General features: G+C 41.8%; 3 protein-coding genes across 4 annotated transcripts; all 3 read right to left on the bottom strand.

The window, feature by feature from the left end:
- Positions 1-1,012: 1,012 nt before the first annotated feature.
- On the bottom strand, positions 1,013-6,373 carry LOC144057001 (transmembrane protein 263). Its single transcript, XM_077574186.1, has 3 exons — positions 6,030-6,373; positions 4,677-4,749; positions 1,013-2,599 (listed from the first exon to the last, which is right to left on the bottom strand). Exons 1-3 carry the CDS (start codon positions 6,036-6,038, stop codon positions 2,307-2,309), a joined length of 375 nt encoding a protein of 124 aa, XP_077430312.1. The 5' UTR covers positions 6,039-6,373; the 3' UTR covers positions 1,013-2,306.
- A 906-nt stretch (positions 6,374-7,279) lies between these two features.
- Positions 7,280-18,054, bottom strand: ippk (inositol 1,3,4,5,6-pentakisphosphate 2-kinase). Its single transcript, XM_077573769.1, has 14 exons — positions 17,821-18,054; positions 16,955-17,014; positions 16,183-16,278; positions 13,960-14,026; positions 13,747-13,868; positions 11,864-11,953; positions 11,731-11,789; positions 11,576-11,648; positions 11,140-11,298; positions 10,931-11,063; positions 10,719-10,854; positions 9,679-9,781; positions 9,508-9,608; positions 7,280-9,013 (listed from the first exon to the last, which is right to left on the bottom strand). Exons 1-14 carry the CDS (start codon positions 17,899-17,901, stop codon positions 8,797-8,799), a joined length of 1,497 nt encoding a protein of 498 aa, XP_077429895.1. The 5' UTR covers positions 17,902-18,054; the 3' UTR covers positions 7,280-8,796.
- Positions 18,055-18,810: 756 nt separating this feature from the next.
- rbbp5 (retinoblastoma binding protein 5) lies at positions 18,811-27,933 on the bottom strand. 2 transcript variants are annotated; one of them, XM_077574336.1, is made up of 14 exons: positions 27,775-27,933; positions 27,080-27,105; positions 26,814-26,986; positions 26,038-26,178; positions 25,008-25,170; positions 24,815-24,924; positions 23,691-23,810; positions 23,440-23,593; positions 23,294-23,365; positions 22,399-22,516; positions 21,642-21,711; positions 21,263-21,498; positions 20,561-20,809; positions 18,811-19,089 (listed from the first exon to the last, which is right to left on the bottom strand). In XM_077574336.1, exons 1-14 carry the CDS (start codon positions 27,791-27,793, stop codon positions 19,037-19,039), a joined length of 1,704 nt encoding a protein of 567 aa, XP_077430462.1. In that variant the 5' UTR covers positions 27,794-27,933; the 3' UTR covers positions 18,811-19,036. The 2 variants fall into 2 exon arrangements, with proteins under 2 accessions (XP_077430462.1, XP_077430463.1); XM_077574337.1 differs by having other exon boundaries at positions 20,732-20,809.
- Between the last annotated feature and the right edge of the window lie 56 nt (positions 27,934-27,989).

Below are 27,989 nucleotides of genomic sequence, written 5' to 3'. Positions count from 1 at the left end.
ACATGTCATACTACGCATGCGCTCATCAGGTACACGTATCTACGGTACGCTTTTGGGGTCAGAACTAATTTTTATAAAAACTGTTTTAATTTATTTTGCACGAAATATGGACATTTGTTAAAATTAGAAGAGACAGTTAAATATTTAATGACTATAAAGATCAATTTATCAATCAATACATAGATAGCAGTCATTGAAAACAAAGATAAACAAATAGAGAGGAGCAAAGAAAAAAATAGAATTTAAACAGAAAACAAAAAAAACCATCAGTCTATCGGTTTGAAAGCCTTTTGTTTCTCAAAGTACTTCTCTTTTCTTTATATTATCTTCAGACACTAAACAATACATTCTTCAAAGCAATCATGACATTCCCTATCAATGTTGTATCAAGAGTTTTTGCCAAAATAAATTAACAGACAGTACCAAATAATGAACCCTAAAGAAGAAGAAAACTCAAGAACAGTATCCTATACACTACTGCACAAACACACATCAAGAACATTGAATAGAATGACAAATTTACTGAAAGCTTTTCAAAAAGTTCAAGCGCGGGAAATCCAGAAGAGGCGTTGAACTGTTTTACTTCAATGTCCCTTTTAAATGAAGTCATGTAATGCTTGGCATTATGTAATGGTTTAAAAGTAACTTATTTTGCTTTGTTTATAATTTTAAAAAAAGTTTTAAGTTATTTGGATAATTAACCGAACCCCCCCAGAAAATGTATAATTTACAAAGTGGAGCGTAGACAGCAAATCTCATCTTCAGCTTTCCTCCGTTTCCACCAAAACATGCATGTCGCTTCATTGAGACTCTAAATCGGCCCAAGGTCTCGGTGATTGTCAACCTGGGCCTTCTTGCGTCAAGTCAGCTGCATATGGGGACGTTTCCAGCTCGTCCCAATGACGAGAAGGGCAAACGCGATAAAAAGAAAATGGACGGATTGGTAACATCAAATCTGCCTGCACTTTTCCCTTCTGACCAAACAAACACAATCAATGAGACGTTTGCTGCATTTCTCTTTCAAAACTACTTTATTGATATATTGAAAAGACACAAAATCACAAATTCCCGTAGGCAACAAGTGCAGATCACGCGTCGTGATGTGCTGGCACTTTGAAATGTCGTCAAAAACGTCAGACGGACAACAGGTGAATACGAGATTACACTTCGGCTTGACTGACTGATGAGCAGGCACTTTTTTTATTATTATTATTTTTTTAAACCGAACGGTTGAAAACAGCATTTCAATCACAAAACACAACTCAGAAAAAGTCAGTTTCTTGTGAGTGTACAGCTTCATGTTTGTTTGTTTTTTGTAAAACACAAGACAAATGTGTGCAAAGAAGTAATAAGGCCCAAACTGAAAAAAAGAATGATGTTGGAATGTTATGAGAATAAGGTCAGACATTGTTTTAGACGAGTTGCATTTTTTCCCCAAGGAAAGATACAATCAAGATATCTGCATTTTGATATTTCAATTTCTAGAAGTCATTTTCCCCCCCAAGTTTATCAGGAAAAAAATAACGATAAAATGTGGTATTGAAAATTCATGTACTTCAAAAAAAAAAAAAAAAGTCAGTATTTTTTTTTTGTAAGAAAGTCTTACTGGAATTTTTTTTCAGGAGGGAAAGTTACATTTGTTGGAAAAAAAGAAAAAGAAAATGAAGTACCATATTTCAAAATGTCCTGTAACCTCAATGAGCTCTTTTGTCATAGGAAAAAAAAATCTCACTTAATTCTTGCAAGATATCCCCCCCCCCCCCCAATCCAAGTGCTTTCTTTTGCAAGTTAATGACTATTCCGACTTTTTTCATTTTCTTCCTGGTTAGTGAGGCCCCAAAACTCTTTGGCCGAGGTGGCAAATCCAAGTCCAAAAAGTCAAAAGCCTGCCACAGTTTGGCGTTAGCTATTGATGCTAGCTAGCTGGCAGAACGAGAACCACGGGTGCTAGCTAGCTAGCTAGCACCTGGGGCTAAAGCCAAACAGTGGCAGGGTTTTGACTTTCTGGACCTGGATTTGCCACCTCTGCTCCTTGGTTTGAAGATGAGGCTCTTCCTTAGCATGAAATTGAGATAGACAAAAAAAAAAAAAGGATTGCGTGCGGACCGTCAAGAACAAACCGGACTGCGCGCACACAAAACGGATCGACACAGCCAGCCGGTTGTGGCGTGGATTCCAGTCTGCGCCAGCCACCTGGACTCAAGTCAACGATGGTCATTTTGTGTGTGTGCGTGTGAATATTGGAGGAAGGCGTCCCAAGGACCCCACACCACGTGGACCCTTTGCCAAAGTCTGCTGGGTCACCCTCACTCGGCCTTGTCCTTCCTCTTGGCGGTGAAGGGCACCTTGTTGGCCACCGTGGAGCCCACCGAGGAGACGCCGCCCGCCACGGCCGCCACGCCGCCCTTCACCAGGCCCACGCCGGCGGCGGGCACGGCGGTGACGGCCGACTTGGTGATCTCCAGGCTCTTGCCGCCCACCCAGGCCACGCCCCCCACGGCCGCGCCCACCACGCCCTTGGTGACATTGAAGAGGCCGCCGGTCACCCGCCACATCATGCCGGGCTGCGCCGCCGCCACCGTGTGGTCCTTGGACGAATCTGCCGGGCAACACAAAGCAAACACGGGAATGAAGCTTTCATGGAGGAGAAAAACAAAAACTGTCCAAACAAAAAGCTATGACAAAACGTATTTGTGTTTTGTTTGTTCACGCTGTTGGATTATGTAAAAAGCAGGCAGTGGGCGGAGTCATGTCGGTTAGCGATTAGCTTTGGCACGACACAAGAAGCACTAAAAGGCTGAACAAGTTATTATTTTTGCAACTTGTGACTTGGAAAATGGGATTGCAGAATTGTTTTCTTCTTCAGCACGGTTATCCCCAACCTCGCCAATCAGAAGTAACACACACATTTTTTGTTTGTTTTAATTGCCATTTATATTTATTTTTTGTATTTAACTCATTCACTGCCAATGACTGCTATAGATGTCAAAAATTCATTTGAACTATTTCTATTAATTTATAATTTTTTCCCCACTTTTGTCAACCAGTTTATGAAAAACTAGAATTTTTTTTATTGTACATTTAGAACAGATATAACATTTGTGATTAATCGTGAGTTAACTACAGAAGTCATGCGATCAATTACGATTACAAATTGTAATCGCCTGACGCCACTAATTTTTAATATTTTTTTCTTTTGTTTTTTTTCAAATGGCGTCAGATTTATAATTTTTTAATATTAATTAATCGCTTGACTTCAACAGCTAACTCACGATTAATCACAAATGTTATATCTGTTCTAAATGTACACTAAAAAAAATTCTAGGTTTTCATATTCTTGTTAACAAAAGTGGGGAAAAAATGTTAAACTAATAGAAATAGTTCAAATGAATTTTTGACGTTCATAGCCGTCAATGGCAGTGAATGAGTTCATTTTTAAATGATATTTTTCATACGCTTGTTTATTTTCACTTTTATTCATTCACTTATTCATTTTATTTTGGTAGTTTTGGTCCTCACAAGTATCCAACAATGCAACTTTAACAAACCCTGGCCTTGATGGCGGCAAATAAATTACACTTACACAATCTAAATCACCCAGCGGGATTTGGATTTGAATCAAACTTGTTGTACTCGATAGTGATGTCACAAGACTAAATGTCAAATTTGGGGTCAATCAGAGCAGGGATTTGGGAGCTATAGGTTACCAAATTTGTCAGGAAAAAGGGGGCGTGGTCATTTTCCTTTCAACCCTCATCAGGGTTAAACTTCACAAGGAAAGTCTTTTTAGGAAGGGAATTCAGCAGTCATTTAGAAGATTGGTGAATATTTGAGTAAGCTTTTGACCTTGGTTTTTTTTAGATGACCTTGGATTTGACCTTTACTGAATTTTCATTAAATGCAATCTCTCACATTCTCTAAAACAAAAAAGTTTTAGAGATGTAAATGTCAAAAGTATCCATCGCCTCAGACTTTGACAGAATATTCAGCCAACGTTGAATATTCATTCAATCAATTATTTTAAATTAATGGATTCATTGGATTTGAAACATCAATCCGATTTTCATCCCTTCATTCAAAAACATTTCAAACAAATTGCTTATGGTTCAGTTACTTTCTTGGGAATCGTCAGCGAAAACGTTGAGATCCCCCCCCCCCCCCAAAGTGAAAAGCAGATGTTTGCAAAAGTCTTATTTTGAAAAACCACCACGATAACCCGTCTGCATTTGTGGAGAACTCCCGAAATGTCCGAAGATTTACAGTTGTGAGGCTGAAATTCTGAGAATTTGGACGGTTTTAAGTTGCACAAGTTCTCAAAATGAATCGTCAACGATCAAAATTGTTGTTGAGTCATCGCCCAACTGTCGCACCTGCAAACCTTAAATGGGGTCATTCGTATCTCACCAATGTACTTGATTGCAATTCAAGTTCCTTTTTATTGGTATAAGTCTGAAAATAGCGTAACGCACTTTTACAACTGCTGCTACGGCGAGTGCCACAAATAGACGGGAGAAATAAACAAAACTGTTCCACGCACACACGCAGCAAGGTAAGATGCAAACACACATTGCGCCATCTTCCCTAAGGAGGCCTGGCGCCCGTGTTTGGACAGCCCCAAGGCTCGGGAGGAGCACGGCAGGCGGGAGACAGGGAGGAGTTGGGGGGGGGGGGCTTACCCTCTGCGGGCTCCATTTGATCCGAGGCCACGGTGGTGCCAGGCTGCGGCTCCGCAATCACGTTATTCACATTCTGGAAGAAAATGGGATATTTATTTATTTAAAAAAAAAAATAAAAAATGTGTGTGTGTGTGTGTGGGGGGGGGGGTCTTTATTTCACACGTTATGCAACAGTTCTTGTAATATTTATGCACAATTGTGTCACCGTCTTATGACATTGGCGGACTCAGCGAATGCCCCCAGTGCATTCTGGGTAATGGGCTTGATTTCTAGGTCATAAATGATACATTTGAGCCCCTTAGACAAACTTTCCTTCATGGATTCATTGAGAACACTAACACATGCCTGTTTTTTCTATGTCATTTTTACATTTAGATCGTATATTTGTATACATATGTTGAGGAGAATAATAGAAAAGGTAAAGAACTGAGGCAATTTTATTCTATTTCAAAATAATTGAGTGACTCGACAGTGCCTCTAGAGACAATTATTACACTTCTATACATTTATTTTCTACATACTAAGAATAATAATTTTGGCTTCCATCTAGCTCAACTTTATAGAGCTGATGCCATTGACTTCTTCTTCTTCAGACTAGTTGAGTGACTCAACAGCGCCTCCGCAGTTCCCAGCCAATACCTGCACATCATTTAGACTCAATTGCGTTAAAACTCCATTAATGAAGCACCAAGTCAAAATTTGCGACTGGTAAAAATGAACAATTGATCCACTACTATAATTACCAATCTGTTGTGCTTGGAAAAAAAATATTTAAAACGTATATCTTTTAAAGAACATTCAAAAAATTCACAGGCAGTTTGGCAATGAAATAGAAAAGAAAAAAAGTAGAATCATCACTGGCAGCACAGGTAAAATAATAATTTTTATTTTTTTTTAAACTTGAGAATATTCTGCAAGAGCTTCAAAATTGAATGGTAGAAAAAGAGAGAAAAAAATATATCTTATTAACTTAACACACACAAGCTGTGCAGGTTAGAAAGCACAACGTAGAGGGGAAAATAAAACAATATTCACCATATGAATAACACAAATATTTGCAGGCTTCAAAATTGACCTGATAGAAAGCGAAAAAAACTTCAAAGATGTTGAAAAAAACCGCACTCACTCTAGCGTATAAGTACATTCACGAAGATATTTCTTATTTTAAAAAAAAATGATGTATTCTAAATTGGAAATATTTACAAGACATCTAAAAATTAAATGTGAAACAGGATAGAAAAGTGCGCAGACCTTCGAAATATCAAACCTGCGTTCGTCACTTTGAAGTGTGAAAGTACAAATTGTTATAGAAAACAAACCTGAAATCTATACGAAGAGTTTGCGCGTTCTTACCTTGACCATTTTGTGCTGCTGTCGCACCTGGCGCAGGAGAAACTTGACACGGTTTTGTCTCTCAGCCTCCGACGACTTCGAGCCTCCGGGAGGAAAGACGAGCTCCAAGCGGGAAGCGGCTCACCGTGGCCGGCTTTCTTTGCGCTGCTGCTCGGCCTTTTCCGGAGCTCATCAACGTGGCGGCGTCAGGGCGTCTTCCCTCCCCGCAATTTGGCTTCGTTTCGCGGGCAGCGCCACGCAAGCACCAGCGCTGCTTTTCGTTTTCTTCTTCTTCTTCTTTGCCTCCTCTTCCTCGCGTCTTCTTCTACACTTCTGCCGACGTGGCGCCGCGCACATAAACGCGCACGCACGCGTTCCTTATCGCATGCGTGCACATACTTCCGGCCAAATCCTTCGTATTAAAACATCGATCTCGTTTCAAATATTTGTTTCTTCATTAGACGCCCTCATTTTTATAGTATCTAAGTTCACACTCCACTGTATCCTCCTCTGTGAATACTTTTGACTAAGCTCTAATCACAAGAAGCCATAAAAGTAACATATTTCAGTGAGGCTCAATCAGCTCCAAAGCTGTATAATTGTCCGTCCATGATTCTGAAACGGCAGCCAAGTCCAGATGTTTTTGTTGTATTTTTGGTGGCCTTTATTGTGAAGACAGGAAATGACTTGGGGGCGTTGCAACTTCACTCCGGAAGGATCCAATTCCGGATCCTGCACATAAGCAACGCACAACACATGTACGTCACGTGAGTGTGTGTGCGCGCGGCGCGCGCGCTACCAGAAAAAAAGCCAGTCACACTTCCAAAGTGAAGCCATAAAAGTAAGCGTGTATTCAAGTGTGTTAAAGGTCAAGTGCAGAATGATGACGGTGGAAGCGACTTTGATTGACACAGAACCGAATGAACTTTATATATATATATATATATTTTTTTTTTTTTACTGATCCTTTACAGCCTTTGTTCTCCAAATAATGTTATAATTATTTTTAGCCACTTGTTTCCCCCCCACATTTATTAACTTTTGCTACATGTTGTCCCCTTTCAAGAGTTTGTGTGACATGATGAATTCATCGTGGCGCTTTCTGGTGTGGGACTTGTCCGTCCACCCACCAGGGGGCAGTGTAATACAGTTTCGCCACTCCTGTGACTCACTAACTAGTACTAGTTAATCCTTGCAGTTTGCAAGTTGAGGACGAGAAGATGGATTAAAGGAGAAAACTGAGAATGGGGAAAATAATAATCTGAAGCCTGTTTTGTGTTTCAAAGTGTTTATTTTTTGCTCCAGTATAAATTGTGAGTGTGACAGCAGAGCTCATTGGTCAAAATCTACAAAAATAAATAATTTATATACAAAATGGCAGACGAGCAGCCTTTGTATTTGCAAATAGTTTGTACCCCCACCAAACACTTACACACATGCGCACACACACACACGCCAAGGGTGGGCCACCATCTTAAAAAGTCCTTCGAGGTCCATATATCGTTTTCATTTTTCTTTAAAAAAGAAAAAAAGATTGTTATATTTTATGAGGGGCCTTTCTTCTGTGATCATTCATTGGCACTGTAGGTTGGCGCGGGTGCAACACACCAGCTCAAAGTTGACACAAAACTCCACCTACCCACGCACACACACACACACACACACACACACACACATGGCACAACACCCCAGCCAGTAAGCAGACAGGACACTCACAGGAAGTGACATCACAGTAATCCCCTTTCACGCCACCTATAAAAGTCAGTAATTTCCACCCCAGTGAGCAGCTTTTTTTTTCCCGCCTCAAGGGAAATGGACGTCTTTCCGCCTTGCGAGGTGGTATCGGCGCCGTAAGGCACCGGCAAGTAAAGGCAATTGCGAGGTGCGAAGTTTATCGCCGTACTGTCGCGTATCCCGCCCACTTGTCAAAGCTGGTCATTTTCCACATTCAGAGGTAGTAACGGTGCCATAATCGCATCTGCTGAAAATGGAACGCCAGGACAGGAAGTTAACACCTCTGATGATGCAATTATCGGTGTGCCATGTCTGTGTGAAAATGTGCACACTTGTAACAATTTACGGACGCAGTTAAACTGACCAAATCATTATTATTATTATTATTATTTAAAAGCCTTTGAATCGAGGTAAGGTAACATGATTAGTTGCAGGATTAAAACATTTTTTCTCAAAATTGGCATCATTTTCAAATGAAGACAATTCAAAGGACTGTTTTTTTTTCTCTTCATCGCACCCGACACTTCGATTAAGCACTTCCGTGTGAATCAAATTGATGGTCTTGCGAAGGCTTTTACCACAATTTCAAGCTGCGATATAAACTCGGCGTGAATCCCATGACCGCAATGTTTTTTTGTTGTTGTGCTACTCGACTCGAACCTCGTGCGTCACAGTGGCTCATTACAACGCGATTATTTTGTCATCCAAACAATCTCTCCGATGCTGCAACATTGAAGGATCTGTGTGCAAAAGGGGCTCTCACACACACACACGCACGCACGCACGCACACATGTGGCCACATTAGTCCAAAATGTGTCGCGGGTCCTCAGTAATTTGCCAAAGGTCCCGCAATACATTCAGGAAATGACATCATCATCATCATGACCCGTCTCTCCGGCTCTCATGGCACTATCCATTTAAGCAGCGTTGCCATGGAGACGGTTACAAAAAGCACAGCCAGTTAATGGGCCGTCCGTTGAGGGAGACAAACCCGCCGCCGGCGCCGCCCGAGCTGGCTGGACCAATCCAACAGGAAGCGAAGGCCACGCCCACTCAGACGGGCCTGAAGAGCAGCGTGCGCTCGTCTCGCTCGGCGGCGGCGGCGGCGGCCAGCGTCCGGGTGTAGCACGACACGATCTTGTGGTCCAGGCTGAGCTGCAGGGGGACGCTGTCCAGCGGCTTTGGGTCCAAGTCCAGGATGGACACCGAGTAGGAGAAAGTGGGCGGTCTGGGCGACAGGAAGTCTCGCAGGCGGCGCTGAGGGCACAAGCTGGCCGCAGGAGATCAGTTGAGCATCAAAAGGGGGAAAATTTTTAAAAAAAATCAACGTTTTGGTGTGTCATAGTGGTTTGCATATCTGCTTCGCAGTTCTTAGGTTCCGGGTTTGAATCCTGTGTGGAGTTTCAGTCGTGCGTTTGAGTGGATCAGCAGTATGAGCAAAATACATTTCTGTTATGTGTGAAAGTATTTCAATAGTGTGAGTTTCAGTAGTGCACATGGCAAAATAAATTCCTTTAGTGTGAGAGGGGAAAAAAAAAAAATTTGTGGCTTGTATGAGAACATTTCAGCAGTGTGAGAGTTTTTTTTTTTTTTAAGTTACCTATGTGGAGCAAAAGAATTTCAGTTGCAAAATAAATGTGTGAGTTTCTGTAAACTTTGGTATGTGTGAGAGCCTTTCGTTAGCATGTACATCAGTTTCAGTAGTGTACATGAGAACATTAGCATAGCGCAATGAGAGAGCGTGTTCTAAATGTTGGCACTCACACATCCTGGTGGTCGTCTTGGTCGTCGTCGTCGGCGCTGGGCACGAGGGCGACCATGACGGAGCAGTCCTTGGCCGTCATGGCAACGCGGTACTGATGCACCTGAACGCAACACGCACACACGCTCACAAACGGGCAAAATGCACGTCGCCGCGGCAACAGGCCGCCTCACCTTGGACACGGCGTAGTCCAGCGAGCCGTCGTCCTCCGCGGGACATTTCTGGAGACGCTCCAGGAACGTCTCGTTGTACGGACCGTCCACCTGGAGGCTACTTCTGGAGGGAGGGAGGGGGGGCAGGAAGTGATGTCAGAGGTGGCGAGGACACACAGGAAGTGAGAACAAGTGTGTTTACAATAAATGTGAGTTGGTTTCTCAGGGCGACAAAATTTACGATTGCCTCACACATAATTTCTCATATAAACTACTTAACTGCTCGCATTCAGACTTTTTTGTGAAACGCTCTCACATGCACAACTTAAATTACTCCTCTCACACGGCGCTGAAATAATCTGACACTTTCCCCACTCTCACACACTACTTTAACACATTCATACCGCTGCAGAAACTCTCACACATTCGACCTTCTCTCGCTCACATTTACGACTGAAACCTGCTCACTAATAAAAACAAACATTTTTCTCTCATATATACTACTACTAAACCAATGTCGCACACTACTGAAACGTTTACAATACTTTCTTCACTCAAACTACTTATTGTTCTCACACTCACTTTGAAAACTCTCTCACAATATAGATGTTTCCCTCACTTGTACACAGGTTAATTTTTTCCTCTCAGATCCACAACACTCTCACGCACACCACTGAAACATTTACAATGCCTTTCCCCACTACTCAACCTAATTAATGCTCTCATACAAGTTCTAATTTTCCACTAACACTACAATACTGACTTTTTCACTCACAATGTCCTAAAACACTTCCACACACACCACAGATACTCTCACATACAAAACTTAACACTAGTGAAACACACAGGTGAAGTTTCTCACAAAAGTACTCTCATTAGCACTAATGAAACTCTCACACACACACACACGAGACCCCCCCCCCCCCCGTGCACATAGACTACTAAAACACTCTCTCACACAACTTGAAGACACACTGAAGAAGTTGTGGGGGGGAAGACAGGAAGTGTCGTGCGGTGTGAAGGAGCAACAGGAAGTGAGGTCATCCTTGCCCGCTGCTAACCTCTCCTTGGGGAAGTCGCGCAGGTGTTGCTCCACTCGCCGATAGAGCGGATAAAGGCCTTCGATGTTCAAGTTGTCCAACATTTGCGTGCCGAGGATGCGCGAGAGGACGCTGTCGCTAGGTAAACCCTGAGAGCCTGCGCACGCACACACACGAGCATCAGCAAGGTCACCGGCGTCGCCGCGAGAGGTGAAAATGTGCTGCGGTCCGACCGTGACGACTTCGCTCCTTGTTGAAGAGGCTGGCCTCGCAGAAAGTGCGTCCGTCTTCCCGTCGCTCCGTCACGACCCCGCCGCCGCCGCCGCTTCCTCCGTGACCGCTGTTCAGTAGCGCGTTGACCAGCACCTGCACGCCGTTACCGTGACAACGTCAGCCACGTCCGCCCAGCGGCAAACGGCGGAGGCGGAGACCGAGCGCTTGCCTGGATGAAGTCGCTGAGGACGGCTTTGCCGCTCACGTGGATGCGGTTGTTGGCGTACAGGAAGTAAGGTCGCAGGTGGTAGAGCAGAGAGTTGAGGTCTGACGGGTCTTCGCCGCCGCCGCCGCCGCCTTCCTTGCTGGCGTATATACACTGACCCCCCTGGAGATGACATCACACACATTTGCATCAATTTGCGCATGTCGATTGATACTTTTGCTGCCGTAAATAGTCAATTGTTGTTGTGATGGATGCTGCATGCTAAACTAGCGAGCTAGCTTGCGTGGTTGCAGGAGGACGTTTCGAACCCAAGCAAAACTTGCTTGCTGCCAAACGGGGATTTTGGAGTTCACATTTTTAAATGTACAAACTATATTTCAAAAATCGAATAAAGTGTTGAACAAACTGTTGAAAGTGAGAAAATGATTTTGAAGCGCACCTTAAAGATTTTGAAGTTGTTCTGCGGTTCTTCAATGAGCTGCCGGACGGCAAAGTGCATCCTCTGCCTGCTCCTGCGCCGGCAAGACAAAACGTCACGTGGATATGCCCCGCCCACCGTCTTGCGGCGGCTCAAACGCGCTCCCGCTTACTCACCCTGAGAACAAGTCCAGAGGACAGTACAGGCTGCGTCGCTTCCAGCGCCCGCTGCCCACCTGCCGCAGGTGACAAAGGCTAACGTTAGCCAAACGTGCCTTTTTTGCCTGCGCTGGTCTGCTTTTGTGTTTACCTTGTAGTGTTGGTGCATGCAGAAGCGACACACTTTGCTCTTGATGTCTTTGCTGATGTGCTTGGCGGAGGGCAGGAAGCCACACTTGGGCTAAAACGCGCGCGCACACACGACAGTCACATGACAATCACACAGGTGACGCAACGCACGCTGACTAGATGTTGACTGGCAAATGACGCGATTTCATGACAAAATTATGGAGGACCGAAATTGCCAAAATTCTAAATAAATAAATACATGACTAAAAGTGAAAATAAAAGTGGATATGAAAAAAATATTTGAAAATTAAATCCCCAAACATAAATATAAATAAAAACAACAAAAATATTTATGGATATATACATAAGTAAATACATTTGTATTTCATTTTTGAATGATATTTTTATATTGATTTTCACTTTTACACATGAATTTATTTCTATTTTTAATGATGAATGGGACTTTGAATGGGGGTTTGCAACAATGGAGTCCAACCCAAGACACGCTTAGGCCCGCCCCCTCATTTGAATAACATTCGGTCCTGGCTGTATGGACCACGTGCCTCCGCCATTGGTCACGTGCCATTCTCAATTTCAAACATGACAATTTCCCAAATATGGCCTTCAAGCGCCCCCTTGTGGTGCAATGGCTTAATTTGTTGCAGATTTGGATTCATAGTTGTTGAACTTTTGCAGGTTTTTTACGTTTTGCTCTTTTCCCTCTTTTGCATGACAACATTGTGTCAGAAGCAGAAATCCCTTCACAAGTCTGTCTGGCTTTTGTCACACTTCAAGAAATCAAGAACGTAATATTTGATATTTTCTGCTTTAACTGGAAAAGTTCATTCTAACCTCGTATTGGATCACGTTTGTTTGTTTGGATTATTGATAAGATTGACGAGGCTCGTTTGTCTGTCTGTGTGTGCGCGCGCAAGTCTCGTCAATGTGGTGTGTAGATTAGAATGACCTCATTTTTCAAAAGTGGAAACGATTACATACAGAGCATAATGTATGAAAACAGCTTGTATTATAAGACATAATATTTTCTACAATAAATTGTTTTTTTTACTGATCATTTTTGGGGAACAAACAAAATGGATATTAAATCATGTATAATAATGAAAATGTATTTTTGTAAATAAAAATACAAGTATAATAAACTGGAATATAATAAAAATGATGTTATCAAACGTTATTATTACAATAAAATATTTCAGGTACCATTTATTCATGGGAAATGTCTGTATACAATATAAAATAAGATTATTTAAAAAAAATTGTAGTATTTATTTGTGAGGCGTAAATGATTTTATCACAATATAAAGTAATATATAATTGTATTAAAATATTTTGAACGTTTATTCTTTTCATTTGGGGGGGACAAAATAAATGGATTTTAAATAATATATAACAATGAAAACTTATTTTTGTATATAAAAAGGACATGTATAATAAACTGGAATATAGTAAAAAATATTTTTATAACACATTACAATAAAATATTTCAGTTACCATTTATTCATTGGAAATGTCTATATACAATATATAATAAGATTACATATTTTGCAAATGATTTTATTACAATATGGAGTAATAAAACATAGCTTAATTATAAAAAAAAATATTTTGTGCTTTTATTGTATTAAGTAGCAAAAAATTATAAATATAGAATACATTTTATTTAAAATTAATGTGTTTTATTAAATTGCAGTCCCGTTTTAAATAAATCAAATCAAAATGCATCTTATAACAAAACAGTGCAAATTCACAGATTTTTTTGTACCTATCTGTTGTGGGGGGTCAAATATTTGCAAAAAAAAAAAAAACGGTGTTTTTGCAGCAAAATAGTCTGTAAAGCATATGTTGTTTGCGGAAGCCGCTGGCGAGTGTGCGATGTGCGCCGACCTTGATCTCCACACAGAGAGGAGGAGGCGTGTGCGAGCGCTGCAGCAGGACGGGCGAGGTCAAGTTGGGCAGACACAAAGCGCAGCCGCTGTAGATGTCCATCACTTTGTCGCAGCGCCACGCTGACGCACACGCGCGCACACACATGCACAGGTCACGCGCTTGCTTGGACGCATTCACAATCGCGGCGCTCCGGCAGAATTTGCATCTTACCGGGCCGTTGATGTTCAACTTTGATTGACAGCTGACGCACGAACTCCAGCGGCAACTTGACGACTTCCTGCAAGGGAGAACAGAAAGTTGGATTTGGGGAGAATTTCTTTGGAATGTCCAAGATTTTGTTATTCTTCCTTCAGTATTTTGTTTATTTTTGCTATTTGTCTGTTATTGTCAACTAATATTTATGAATTGTTTTCAAATACTTTTTTTCCTCATATTTTTACTTTTTTTGCATTTTTTAGAATTGTGAATTGGTCGTCTAACATTTGTAAAAATATTTTCGATGCATTAATTTTTTTCTTCATTTAATATTTGCCTATTTTTGTGAGGTTTTGTTAACGTTTTCACATTTAAGAACTGGGCATTTTTCAACTAATCTTCAATCCATTATTATTTGTACTTTTGCTACTTTATAATCCCATTGTTGGACAATGTTTATGTATTTTTTGTTATAGTATTAAAAAATGTGTCATTTTTTTCCCCTGAATTGTGTATTTTTGTCTAAACACTGAATTTTTGCTGTAATTTCTAAAATGTGTTTTCATACTTTTCACAATTTATAGACTTTTGGATTTATTTATATATATATTTTAAATTGTGTAGTTTTAACCAAATATGTGCATTTTCTATGTTATTTTTAATTCCTTATTGCTTTGGCTCTCTTAAGTGTCCCTAAAGTTTTGACTTGCACGACCACCCATTAGCGAGGCCCAATCATATTTCGTTAAGCAATATTGTAATATTTCATCATCACCACTTTTGTGATGTGACATTTTCACATCTCTAATATGTCTATTGTCTCTGTGTGTGTGTGTGTGTGTGTGTGTGTGTTTGTGGAGCAGCCCATTTAGGCAACAAAGCCTGCATTGATTGTGGCCTCTCGTCCACGGTTTGGAACCTCGTCATGTGACGTCACCATGACGACGGCACGCCACGTTGACGCCTGGCGGCGCGTGACGTCTCTTATCTGAGATGTTCAGTCGCTTTCACGACTGGTAGAAGAAGAAACAATCTTGCGTTTCATCTTCCATGGATGTCAGCTGACTGGCCAGATAACGACAACACTGCCACTTCTTGTCCTCCGATTATTATTATCACCCCCCCTCCTCCCCCCAAATTGATAAAAGACATGACAGAAGCGTCTTTTGAAGCTTGTTTGTGCGAGAGCAAATGTGGGAAACGACCGCATTGTCAAACGTTTTGCTATTCAGAGAGATGCTGTTTCAATGTCAGGCCTAAAATGTAATCAATGTTTTCCTCCTCCTGCTTTAGTGTGAAAATGAGCAACAAACACAGTCGGAATGTCTTCATTAACTGCCCTTAAAAGCCTTCATTTGAAATGGGACCTCCCTAACCCCCAATCCTAATCCTAATCCTAACCTCCAATCCTACTGCCCAAATGTTTTGCATTTCAGACGGCAAAAAATAAATACACTGATGTCATTAGAGCTAAGAAAAAAAAAGTCGACTTTCAAAGTAGGTTGACTGAAAAAGTCTCCAAATTGCGCCCAAACCATTTTTGCGCCGTCATCCATGTTTCTACACGGGCTTTTTTTTTTTTTTTGGCGGATGCACGCCACGCATCGGCTCGTCTGCCAGTGACTTTTAAGACACGTTTCCATGTGGAATGTTGATACCACGATTGCTATGTGAACTAAATGGTGATGAGTGTTTGTTTACCCGAAATGCGATGACGAGCGCGGGAATGCTAATGGAGATTGCTAACCATTTGGCACAAGCTCATTTGGGTTGAAAATGTTGATCTTGTCTAATTCATGCAGTTTGTTTACCTTTACAGTTTTGCCGCCGCCTTCCTCGGAAGCTGTGACTGTCCCATGACAGGCCCGGCCACGCCCACAAACATCAGCTTCTCAGGAAGGCGGCGGCGGACGCAAAAAGAAAACAACGACACTACAGGCTCATTTTCTTGCCCTTTAATAATCCTGCTCAAAAGATAAAAAAAAAAAAAAAATGAGTTCTAGCCCCGCAATTCAACTCACGTGCGACCTTGGCGGATTAACAAACATGACATTTTAAAGGGAGGCGATTATTTGATGGAATAACCGATAAAGAATTGGATCGTGACAGGCAGCCCTCGATGTCATGTCAGCTCACGCGGGAACTGTTGTGTCACCTGCTCACAACGCAATTTCCTCCACGTCGCTCACTAGATTCAGATTATCTGTGTGTGCGTGTGCGCGTGCGCGAGCGCCTTACTCCGCTGTGGATGAACTTGTCGCCCAGCAGGCTGCTCATCACATTGGAGCTGAAGTCAACAATGTTCTGGATCTGCCTGAAGGCCTGCTCTGCCGTCTGGAACGCACAAAACGCACACACGCATGCAAAGTAGCGTCAGCTGCAGGCTTTGGCGTCGTCACATGCACACAAACGTTAAGACCTTCCATAAACACCTTTCAAAACATTCGCGCTGGCTTTACTATCAACCTGCGCAACCTTTAAAAACACATTTTCCAGCTGGGAAATACGCCAACCCGAGTAGAAAATATCTGCGCACCTCAAGTATACATTTTGTATTGGTATTATTGTTTTGTAATGGGAATTATACATTTTAATCAGATTAGATTACTCCATTACTTTTTGGAACAATCAGTAGAATAAAATATGCTACAGGTGCAGCCCTAAATATCACAATATTTGACATGTTTGTAATATTCTGCCTCGGATAACAAATGATTGTTGGTGGTTAGGCTAATATACCCACATTTTTTTTTTTAAATAAATACATAAAATAAAAAGACAGAGTTTTCAGCACAACATGTTGATGCACAAACCAGTTTAACACGTTACTGTCAATGTGTGTGCGTGCATACATACATACGAGTGCCCAAAAGCATCCGAAACACTTTCAAAACTATTTCAATTAAAGACGCACGCACGCACACACCCCGAGTACGCATGTCCCTTCATGCCTGAAGGAAAGTTACAAAAAAAGAGAAGAAAAAGTGCCATGAGGAAGTATTTGGTTTACTTGTGGCGGGTTTTCCGAGTCCTCGGCAGGATATTTGAGCAGGCGGAGAACTTTGGACAGCTGCGAAGAAAGACAGAAAAGAAACAATAACATCATGTTGGGTTGAAAGTAGGGACACTTGACAAATGATGACGTCTTCCTTGAATTCATGACGTCATTTAGAATTCTTCATCTCTACTGGAGGTGCATCAATGAAGCCATTGTCAATTTCATAACAACCATTTTAGTAATCAGTTAATCGTTTCCGACATTGTTTTAACCCTTTATGCTAACAACTGTCCAAATAGAAGCTCAATTTACTTTTAGTTCCCTCATAAAGTTTGGCCAAATTGAGCATTCAGTTCCCTTTTGAAACAAATTGAAGCCGTGCTCATTTTCGCCCCAAACAAGCGAGTGAGCAACAAAGCGGACAGGTGTGGATGTGGCGTTCCGGAGCGTGTGCGAACACGACGTTGTGCCATCCCCACTTGTTGCTCAACAAGTCGACATGTTGCGGCTGCTCAACCGCCTTGAGGGGATGGGCGGGTGCGTGTCCGTGAACGCACCACGCAGTTCAGCTCGACTCGACTCGGCTCTGTCCATCCATCCAGCCGGCTGGCACCAGACCCGAGAGCACCTTCGGGATGCTCCGTGATGAGAACCCACGCTACTAGCCCCACCCCACTCGGGCCAGTACGTACATATCGATTAGTGACACATTCGACATCCGCTTTCAACACACACTCCCCGGGATATTCTCTATCCAAGTATCCCTGGCGAGTCGAGACAGGCTGAAGGTGAAAGTTAAAAGTGTGAAGCGGCGGTCGGGAAAACGCTCCTGGTCCGAGCGCTTTAGCCCAACTTGTTAGTTAGCCTAGCCGACTCACCTGTACGTGGGAGACCACCAGGCTCTTGTTGCCCTCGCCGTGGTAGCGCCAGTCGTTCTCGTCCATCTTGTCCACCTCCATCGCGGCCAACGTGGCTCGCGTTGGGCACCCGAGGAGTTCGCAGGCTGACGAAGCGGCCGCTTCCAAGTCCTCCAACTAGTTGAGAATCTGTTAGCAAGCAGCCCGTTCACACAACGACTTTTTGCAACGACCTGCCGACTCGCGCCTGCTAGCGCACACCTACTTCCGCTTACGTTTTCAAAGTAAATACTACGTTGCGTTGACGTAAAGTTACTTTTGTACATATTTAACAATAACATGCATTATTTATTTTACACAATTCAAATATTTGACAATTGAATACGTTTGTAATGTATCTAAGAACATATACGTACATTGTCACAAATATTTGGTGAAGACTACTTTAATTTTGGTAAATCATTTAACTGTGAAGCAAAGCGTTTTCCGTTCTGTCCCACAGGCGAATCGTTGACTTGACGTGTTCTTTGATTGACAGACTGACCAGCGAATCCCCGTCACCTATGCCACAAAAACACGCCTACTCCACTCTGATTGGCCACGGTTTTGTGTCAGGGCGGCTCTTCCGTGTCATAATCCCGAAGTGGAAGCGTCTCGTTGATCATATGATCAATGAGTAATGTTTGCCCTCGCGTAGGATAAACCCACCCTCATGAGTGTTTTATTTTCAGAGAGAAGACCAGATAACATGTCCCTGGAATTAATGATTTAAGGCTCACATTTATTTCCCATGCACACATTATGGTATGTTCCTTATAGCTCATACCACTTGTGGAAAGATTGAGTGGTTTTGAAAAAAAAACAACGTTTTTTTCATACCTTGAAACTGGTAACTAGTCCATGCCTACTGTAGTAGTATTTTTCTTACAATTTAATTCATCTAGTGGCATTTCCATTCATTCACAAATTGAGACAATGGCTTGTTCACAATCAAGTTTGACAAACTAAACACATGGTTTCGGATTATTTATAATTCAAAAATGTTTTAATCTGTATAAAAACAACAAGATAGATCACACACGCACACTACTATGACAATCCTATACAAGACAAACCGTACAGAGGACATGTGATCCCGGCTGTCGGTGGATCTGAGGTGTGGGAGTTTCCCGCTTGTGACAAAAGTGGAAAGAGCACATTTTCTTGCTTGTTTACAATCTGTACATGACAGCAGGATTCAGTCGATGCCTCCGATGTCGTGCTGCTTGTATGTCTGAGTCATCAGCGTCCCTGCAATGGGGGAAAACGTCACTTGTCAGGCACCGGTTGCCAACATGTGCCAGAAAAAGCCATTGTTGAAGTGGAGTTAGTCTATTGCAGGGAACAAAAAGGACAGGAAGTGTGCAGCACACCTAACAAGGCCAAAGGAGCGAGGCGGGAGCGGGAGCGGGAGCGGGAGCGGGAGGGCCAAGCGGGAACGGGAGCAGCCAATCATCATTGACATCAATTAGTGTTGTTGGAGGTTTTTGGAAAGTCATAAAAACACAGTCTGGACACACGATGCCTGCACGACACTGACTTGGATGATGTTTGTACTTACAAACACTGAATACTTCATTAGGCACACCCTCCGATGCCGGGGGGGGGCAAACTTTTGCAAACCATGGACATGTTTATTTCCTTTCATAACTTTAGCTGTGGCCAATGTCTCAGACTGTGGCTTTACACCAGGCAGAGTTCTCAAACTTATTCGGTCCAAGAAGCCCTCACAAGGTCGACATTTTTCCAAAGACCCCCTCATTATCCGATAATGAACACGGGGACCCCAAATGCCATTACAAGGAATTCTTGACAAAATTTCACAAAAACAAATTAATATTTTTTTTTGGAGAAAAAAGTTATGAGATTTCAGTTGTTATTTTTAAGAGATTTTTTTTTTGATCTTTACTGAACAAAAATGTATTTGACCAGGATAAAACACGAGAATAATCTGGTAACAGTTGAGTTAGTCTCCGAATATTTATTGCAATCAAAGTTCTGAATGCCAAATGAATTCAAAAGTTTCATATTTTTGAGGACAAAATTCAATAGTGTTACAATAAATGTATATTTTATTTTAAACAGAAAAAAATAATAATTTCATGGCAACAAAGTTTAAAATTATTATTTTTAAGCAAAAACGTAGTCAGGATAAAGAAACTACAATCTCACTAGAATAAATTGATATTGCCCCCCCCCCCCCCCCAAAAAAAAGCAAAGCTTTATTCTCATAATAATGCGACTTTTGAAAGAAAAGAAAAAAAAGGTGCCAAGTAGAGGCGACACGTCAAGTTTAACATGTTTAAATAGGAGGAGTTGGCAGTTTTTGTCTACACTTGTTTCATTACCTTTTCAGAAATAATTATTGATCAAAAGCAACGTACATTTTTGAAATGATCCTTACTTTTGACCATTGTGAGTTTCCTTTCATCAGAATGGACACCAACAATTTTGTCCACGTGTGGCGAGTTTGTTTTGAAATGATACGACATGCTTGACATCAAACGATTTTGTTTTTGTTGTACGATTTGGACCCCAGTTTGAGAACAACTGCTTTGGGGAGCCGATGGCAACTTGTTGTTATTGTTTGGGCTGGGGTGGGGGGGAAGCAGCACAGGGAGAGGCAGACGGAGCCGTCAATCAGCCGAGCTTAGTGGAGCAGAAGGAGCAGCAGGACCAGCACAGCGCCCCCTGTCAGCAACAGGGGCAATGGCACGCTTACCTGTGGCCAGGCCCCCCTCTGCCCTGCCCTTCATCCCTCCTCCTCCTCCTCCTCCTCCTCCTCCGCCGCCGCCGCCTCCTGGGCCAGAGCTGCCCAGGACCTCCATGGAGAAAGATGGCCGCTCGCCCCCCCTGTAGGGCTTGGGCCTGAAGGGGAAGTCTTTGTCTTTACCTTTAGAGCCTTTGGGCCGACCCGCCGCCTTCTTCTTTGACTTGCTGTCGCCCTTCACGCCCAGCAGGGGGTGCACCTCTGGAAGAGAAACAATCGCCACTTTGATTCGAGGATTCAAACCAGTCAACTTGAAATGGTGCTGCTGTTTTGGTTAGCGACAGAAAAGCTACCTTTTGAACCCTAACCCAATAGAACAAAACTGTTTATGTGCCTTAATGGGTGCTGCTGTTTTGGTGAACAAAAGAACTGCGGCCTCTTAAATGTCCTTTGTTCTCACTATCTTGCGTACACAAATCTCCAAACAAGAGTAAAGCTGACACATGAAAAGTAGTAAACTAAACCACATAATGTTGGCCAACTGTTCGGCTAGCTTGATGCTAACATTAAATGTGAACTGCCACAGACAGGCCAACAGAAAATAGCATGTGAAGTATGTGGCCGCGTTGGAGACGTGTATTTCTCAAAGGTGTTCACATGAGCCATGACAGATTCCTTTCTTGAGTGGTTTAACTTGTGGTTCAAACTTCTTACCATCAACCGGCACCCCCTGCAGTTCGATGTTGGTAGTGCGTGCCTTCTTCTTGGCCGGGGCTCCGTCGGACGGCGGCGGCCGCTGCTTCTTGTCGCCTCCTGTCTGCGTCTCCTCGGCGGCCCCCGTCTGTGGCGTGGAGTCCGGCGGGGGGCCGAAAGGGTTCTCCTCGGGGTCCTCCACTTCGGGGGCGATGGGAAGGTACAACAGAGCTTTGTAATCCTCCAGCTCTTCGTCGCTGCCGGAAGCACACGAGACATGAAGGATGTGATGAAGGTTCAAATTGGCGGAGGTCTGCACGCTGCCATTCTCGTTGCCGCTGAAGGTGTTAAAACCCGAGCGCGTCACGTGTATCAGAGTGGCTGACGCCGTCTTCCTCACCTGCTGCAAAAGGCCACGATGGGGTCCACCGTGGTGACGTCCACTTCCTCATCCTCGGCCGCGTCCGCACCTGCCACGTCAGCGAAACGTCACCAGTTACAACCACGTACGTAAACGTGTTGTGATGACGGCACGCATGCAAATATGTTAAGATATTGCAACGGGCCGTCACGGTCTATGGAGGATCAAAACTGCCAACATTTTAAATAAATAAAAGTGAAAATAAAAACGGATATAAAAAAATATAATTAAAAAATTAAGAACAAAAAAATTAATATAAAAGGAAAAATATATATATTCACCATTTTGTACTTAATTTTTAAATTATATTTTCAGTTATTTAAAAAAAAATATTTTTTTTTGTGTGGCAGTTTTGGTCCACCATAACTTTCTGCTGGCATGCAAAATTTAAGGGCGACCACCTCGGCCTCATTTTGGGCCACTAGTGGCACAAAAAGCTCTCACATCATGAAAATGTTTACTGTCCGACCACTATTAGATTAGTTGGCTTATTTTAACTTAAGTCACTCTTGAAATAGTCAACAATTTTCTTTTTTAAGGATTTCTAAATGGATCAATTTTGGTTACTTTGCAACCAAGCACATCTGATTTCGAAGTTTCACGAGGAATGTGAGCGTTAAGTTGATCCATTTAGGCAAGCCGGTTCCAGACAAACAAAAGCCATTATCAGAAATCCCATCATTAACTTGACTCGAAAGCAATCTGATGTTTAAAAGTAGCTTTAAAAGTGTTGTACCTGTCTGCTCGGGTTCACTCTTGTCCTCGTCTTCAATGTCAAACTCGGACTCGCGCTCCTCGTACTCGACGTTCTCATCCAACTCTTTGAAGTCCGGCGCAAAAGCGCTCCAGTTTTCCTGCAGACGAAAAGCAGCAGTTTGGCATTTAAAACAGCGTCACCGTTTTGGAGATGTGCCACAGCCGCATTATTATTAACTTTTCATTCTTACTAACTAGATCTGAACAATTATTACGCCGGCCGATATTACGGTAAATGCTGTTCCGTGTTGGGAGCACATCGGAATGATACACTTGCGCCGTACGTCCAATAGATGGCGCTCTGACTCGATTCAATTCAATAAGCCAGTGGTTCTCAAATGGGGGTATTTTAAAATATATTTTAAAAGTATATGTAAATATTTCTTAAAATAGTACCTTCATAAAATGAATTTCATATTCAGTAGGCTATTCAATCTCCGTGTCCTAAAAACTCAGCATATCCCGCATAACAGAATGGTTTGACCCAACTTGTCATATGCCACCGAGAATCTTTACCTGTCAATCACTTGAACATTTTATTTGAAATTCAGTTCAATTATTTCGCTTTGAGAACAGAGCTTTACTATGATCCCAAAAGATAACACTTTATGTTTATAATCATTTGTATGTGCACAAATCTATATTTAGAATTAAATGATTTCCTTCTTTCTTTTTTTTTTAGTTATAGCTTTTTATTTCCAAATAGTTCAAGAGACCACATAAATACAAATAGAGTTCCAAAGTTGAATAATTCAGACAACGATGGAACAGCACTCTGTTTAATGTTTTTTTTTTTTCTTCAATCAGAAATGCTTTGCGTTGGTTAGGGGGTACTTGGCTGAAAAAAATATTTCACAGGGGGCGCAACTACTAACCACTTGGTTTTGGGCCCAGATGGACACCACTCCGCTCGAAATGGAGGCGATGATGGGTCGCACGGGATGCCACTGGACACGGGGGAAGAGGAAGGTCACATGACTGTAGCGAGCGCGCAGCAAGACAACGCCGGCGAGGTCCTTACGGCCACGTCCAGCAGCAGCTCCCCTCGGGTGCCGTGCAGGATCTTCACCAGGTTGCCGATGCTCTTCTCCCAGATGTAGAGGGCGTGCTGGCGGGCCGAGCCGGCAACGATGTACTCGCCGTCCCCGGAGAAGCAGCAGCGCTTCCACGGAGTCCTGGACGTTGGGACCGGAACGGCGGCAGATGGTAAGACACGGTGAAAGGCGGCTTTGTGTCACCTGATGAGTCGAGTTGAGGAAATTCAGAAGGCACCTGTTGACCAGGTCTTGGAGCTTCTGCATGGGTTCCGGCTCGCCGTCGCGGCCGCAGGTCAGAATCTCCCTGCCGTCGTAAACCCGGATGATGCGGTCGGCCGTGTTGATGAGGAAGCAACTGCAAAGGCAGACGAGTACAAAAGCAGATTGAAAAAACATGACATTACGTGTCTTCATGATTGTAAATTCGAATTGATTTGACTTTTTTTTTTTCATTGTCATTTTGTTTTCTTCCATTTTTTTTAGATTACCGTTTTTACATGTGTTTCATTAGTTTTGTGTCCCTGGTATTTGTTTGATATATTACATGTACTGTTTTTTGCTATGTTGTTCTTAAAAATGATACAGATGAAGTTCAATTGGAATTGTGTTTTTTTTTCCTTATTTTTATTCATTTACTTTATTATATTTTAACCGTTTTTATTTTTATTACATACATTTTTTTAACAATGACTTTACTTTTGAACATGATTTTAAAAATGCATTTTAAACGACTGCACAGAATTTCTTTCATCTCATTATTTTACTTAATTGTATATATTAATGACGTTTTTGTACGTTCTGCCCTCTAAAATCAAGAAGAAATTAGTCACTAACTCAAAAATTGTTCTTAATTAATCCATCAATCGTGAAGGTGTGCTTATATTATGAAAACCTTATATCTATGTATTTGTATTTTTTATATATTATTTGTATGATTTTTTTTAAACTGATTGAAATTATTTGTGTAAAAAGTAATGTGATTATCAATATTTTGGGAAAATGTAGAAAAGAAAAATAATAACAATAAAAACGGCAAATATATAAATACATGCAATTGAATACAAAAAAAAAAACGGAACCAGAAATAATAATTTTTTAGAAAACAGTTTTAAGACCCAATGATGTGTCATCTTGCCTCTACTTGCCTGCAAATGTTTATATTTGTATATGTTTTTTAACGTTTTTATTTGGATTTTTTTCCTAATATACTTTATCTTTAAATCTGTATTAAGGATTATTACTATTAACAATATTGATATATTTTTGGGGAAAATATTGAAACAAATAGTGAGACTTATTTTTAAAAAGCGATATGAATTCAAAGCAGACGCTTGACTGCCCAATGTTGCGTCCTCTCACCTGCCCTTGCGTGCAAATTCAATGGATTTGATGGCGGTGGTGTTGCTGGTGCCGGTGGTGACTCGGAATGACGCCACCAGGTCCTGAGTGTCTGTGTTCAACACCAGAATCTGCAGCACGCAAACATTTCTTTATCAACGCGTCACTCGCCAACGAAAGCCATCCCCGCGTCCGGCCGTCTCCGCTGGCTGACCTTTCCTTTGGCGTTGCCGGTGTAGATGTACTCGCCCCGCCTGTCGAAGGCCGCCACCACGTTCAGGTCCGAGTCGTCGTCCACGGGCAGGACCACGTGTTTGGAGTCGGATAGTGTGAGCAGCACCGGCGCCGACTTCATGGGACACACCAGCACTTTATCCCTATGGACGGAGCGTTGATGTTTGTCTGATGTCTGCGGCATGCGTGCGTGTGCGGCCGTGTTGACAATGATTCCCCTTTTGCAATTTCAAAGGCAACGGCCTAGCAACATTCCCCAGGGGCCCCAAGCAAGAAGATTGGGGGCCCCGGCGGCCATTCGTAGCATACGTAGTGCATCATTTTAAAATTGCACATCTGTATTTTCGATAAACAATCACCACTAATTGTGCTTCATTCAAGTGACTTGTTTTGTTTTAGTTTGTTTAACTTGAGCAAGAATCCTTCTAAGTGAGCCAGAAAACAGGAAAATAAAATTACAAATTGCATGGTTGTAAAAAAGAAAAAAAAGCCATACTACACATGATCATTTTTTGATAAAAAATAAACTTACTATAAATGGTCTTTTTTATTTAAAAAAAAAAAGCCTTACCATAAGTATACGTGGTCATTTTTTTAAATATTAAAATAAATAAACAAACAAATAAATAAAGCCTTACTAAATGGTCTTCTTTTTCTTTTTTTTTTTAAATAAAAGCTTTACTACTATTTATGTTCATTTACAAAAAAATAATAATAAAATATTCAGACTTTCTCTAGTTTTTTTTTTAAAGGATCCCCCCCCCCCCACCACCCCAAAGTCAGGGAATTTGAGATGGTCAGTTGTCATTGCTGCACTGCTAATGTGAAGATTATGTGGTTTGTGTCAAATCGGTGTGCCCTCTGGGGGCCCCTGCTAGCTAAAGGGCCCCAAGCAATTGCCCGCCTTGCCTAATGGCAAGCATACGCCTCTGATCAAAACGTTTAGCACCGCGTAACAGTTTGAAAGTGCAGTGTTCCATACACGTACATGTCTCTCCTGGTCGACTTACATGTCTCTGGGGTGGCACTGCAGCTTGAGGATGGGCGAGGGGAAGCGGAAACGCTGGTCGCAGTCGCCCGTCAGCACGTCCCATTGTGACACAATGTTGTCCGTGGACGCGCTCACCACCTTGTGGCCGTCTCGACTCCAACTACAAGTCAGTTTGTTGCACAACATTAACTTGCATCAAAATCCAAAGAAACAGGAGAATTGTGTTTGTTTTTGTTGTCCTTACAGATAAAGTGGAAAAATGTGAATGTAAGTTCAAACGTAGGGCTGCTCGATTATGGGAAAAATAATAATCGCAATTATTTTGGCAATAATTGAAATCACGATTATTCAAAAGACAATTTTTTGGTAGAAAACAAGAACATTTTTAAGCATTTAAAAATATTAAGACCAATTTAAAAAATTAATTAAATATTATAATTATGTAAGTTTATTTTGGACCAAACAGAATTTATAATAATATATATTTATAATAATATTTATTTTAAAATTAATTTTTTTTGCAAATGTATACATTTTAACTAAAAAAATTGTATTAATAATCTTTTAACGATTATGCTTATTTTGCAATTGTAGAGTGTAATAATTGAAATTGAAATTGTAATTGAATTTCGATTAATTGCACAGCCCTCAAACGTAAATAAATTCCCGAGTTAAATATTCAACCATTTAACATCATCACCTTTACTTTGCTATTGTTGCTGCTTGCTTTTTGCTTTTACACAATGTTGGCACAGCAGAAACTGATAGGCATGAGTGTCTGGTTGCGCGTCTCACCATAAGGAGCAGACGGGGTGTATGTGTGCGCTGATGATTTTGGCGATGCCGCGAGTCAGGAAGTCCCAGATGACGATGCGGCCGTCGTTGCAGCCCACCGCCAGGAGGGTCCCCCAGCGGTTGAAGGTGCAGGTGAGGGCCATGCTAATGCAGTCCAGCGTTCCATCTGCCTCCTGACGAAATGCAATCAAAACGGGAGACAAACCATGGTTACAACAGCCTGCCAACATTTTGTGTACAGTCTGTTGTCCGTGCATTTGTTTTACCTCTGGATAGTTCTGCCCAAAAGATTCTAGGAAAGAAAAATAAGGAAGAAATAAGCATGGACACTGGACACACAAACAGATTCTCAACATGATTCCAAGGAGCTAATTATCAACACGACGTACTTTATATTTATTTAGTAGCTAGTTACTTTATTTATCATGTGTAGGAAAGAGCAGTTCTGTCTACTGCACGCTGCTTGCAAGCAATTACAGACATTATAACAAATAATTGTGAACGCACTAAATAGAAGACTAAACAAAGGAGGTGGTTGCAATGCAAAATTTAAACGTAAACAAATGAATATAACGATTTATAGAAACAAAAGAAGCAAGTGACCATTTTTATTTTCTCAGTAAACGTTTTTGAATGGTGTATAAGAGGGAGAAATAAAATACCGGAACATTAAATGAATATATTTGACTGATATGAAATAAATACAAGATCACTATGCATTCAGTTTTTAGAGGCTAACGTTGATTACCGTGCACACCAAGTTTACACTGTAACACATAACATTTAAAATACTTATCAAGTACGCGTGTTATTTCAGTAAGAATATCAGAAAACTAAATTTGCGACAATTTAACCCAGTTTTACGAGCGTGGCTAGCTAACAATGCTAACCACAACAAACACATCGCCATTTTGAGGAAAGACGAGATAACTGCAAGCAAGCAAGAGTTTTCTTTACTTACCGAGCAGTTCAAGATTCATTGTGGAACGAACGGAGGTCCAGCGGTATCCAATAACTTGATTTCAATAAATATTCCCTTGAATCTTTAATGGTATTCTCAATTCAGTCGTTTCGACCCGGGAGACCCGCCGAGCCTGGAGCAAGGACCCCAAACAGTGCGACCAAGAATATGCCTGTACCAAGTAAAAGAACAATGGTGTCTAATAGCGAGATTAT

This window comes from Vanacampus margaritifer, chromosome 8 (genome assembly GCF_051991255.1).
Source record: "Vanacampus margaritifer isolate UIUO_Vmar chromosome 8, RoL_Vmar_1.0, whole genome shotgun sequence".
NCBI classification, from domain to species: Eukaryota; Metazoa; Chordata; class Actinopteri; order Syngnathiformes; family Syngnathidae; genus Vanacampus; species Vanacampus margaritifer.
The sequence above is the reverse complement of the archived record's forward strand: the minus strand, read 5'-3'. Positions and strand labels throughout refer to the sequence as shown.

Bases quoted from the DNA above. Each gene is read 5' to 3' on its own strand.
- LOC144057001 (XM_077574186.1), bottom strand. The intron at 2,600-4,676 runs GTAAGCCCCCCC...GTTGCCCGGCAG, and splicing joins TCAAATGGAGCCCGCAGAGG to ATTCGTCCAAGGACCACACG.
- ippk (XM_077573769.1), bottom strand. From the start codon at position 17,901: ATGGAGGTGGACAAGATGGACGAGAACGACTGGCGCTACCACGGCGAG. The intron at 17,015-17,820 runs GTGAGTCGGCTA...CTTTCTTCGCAG, and splicing joins TGGTGGTCTCCCACGTACAG to CTGTCCAAAGTTCTCCGCCT. The intron at 9,014-9,507 runs GTGAGTGCCAAC...TCCTGCGGCCAG, and splicing joins CAAGACGACCACCAGGATGT to CTTGTGCCCTCAGCGCCGCC.
- rbbp5 (XM_077574336.1), bottom strand. The intron at 22,517-23,293 runs GTTAGTAGTTGC...TTTCGTCTGCAG, and splicing joins TCTGGGCCCAAAACCAAGTG to GAAAACTGGAGCGCTTTTGC. The intron at 20,810-21,262 runs GTAAGAAGTTTG...TTTCTCTTCCAG, and splicing joins GCAGGGGGTGCCGGTTGATG to AGGTGCACCCCCTGCTGGGC.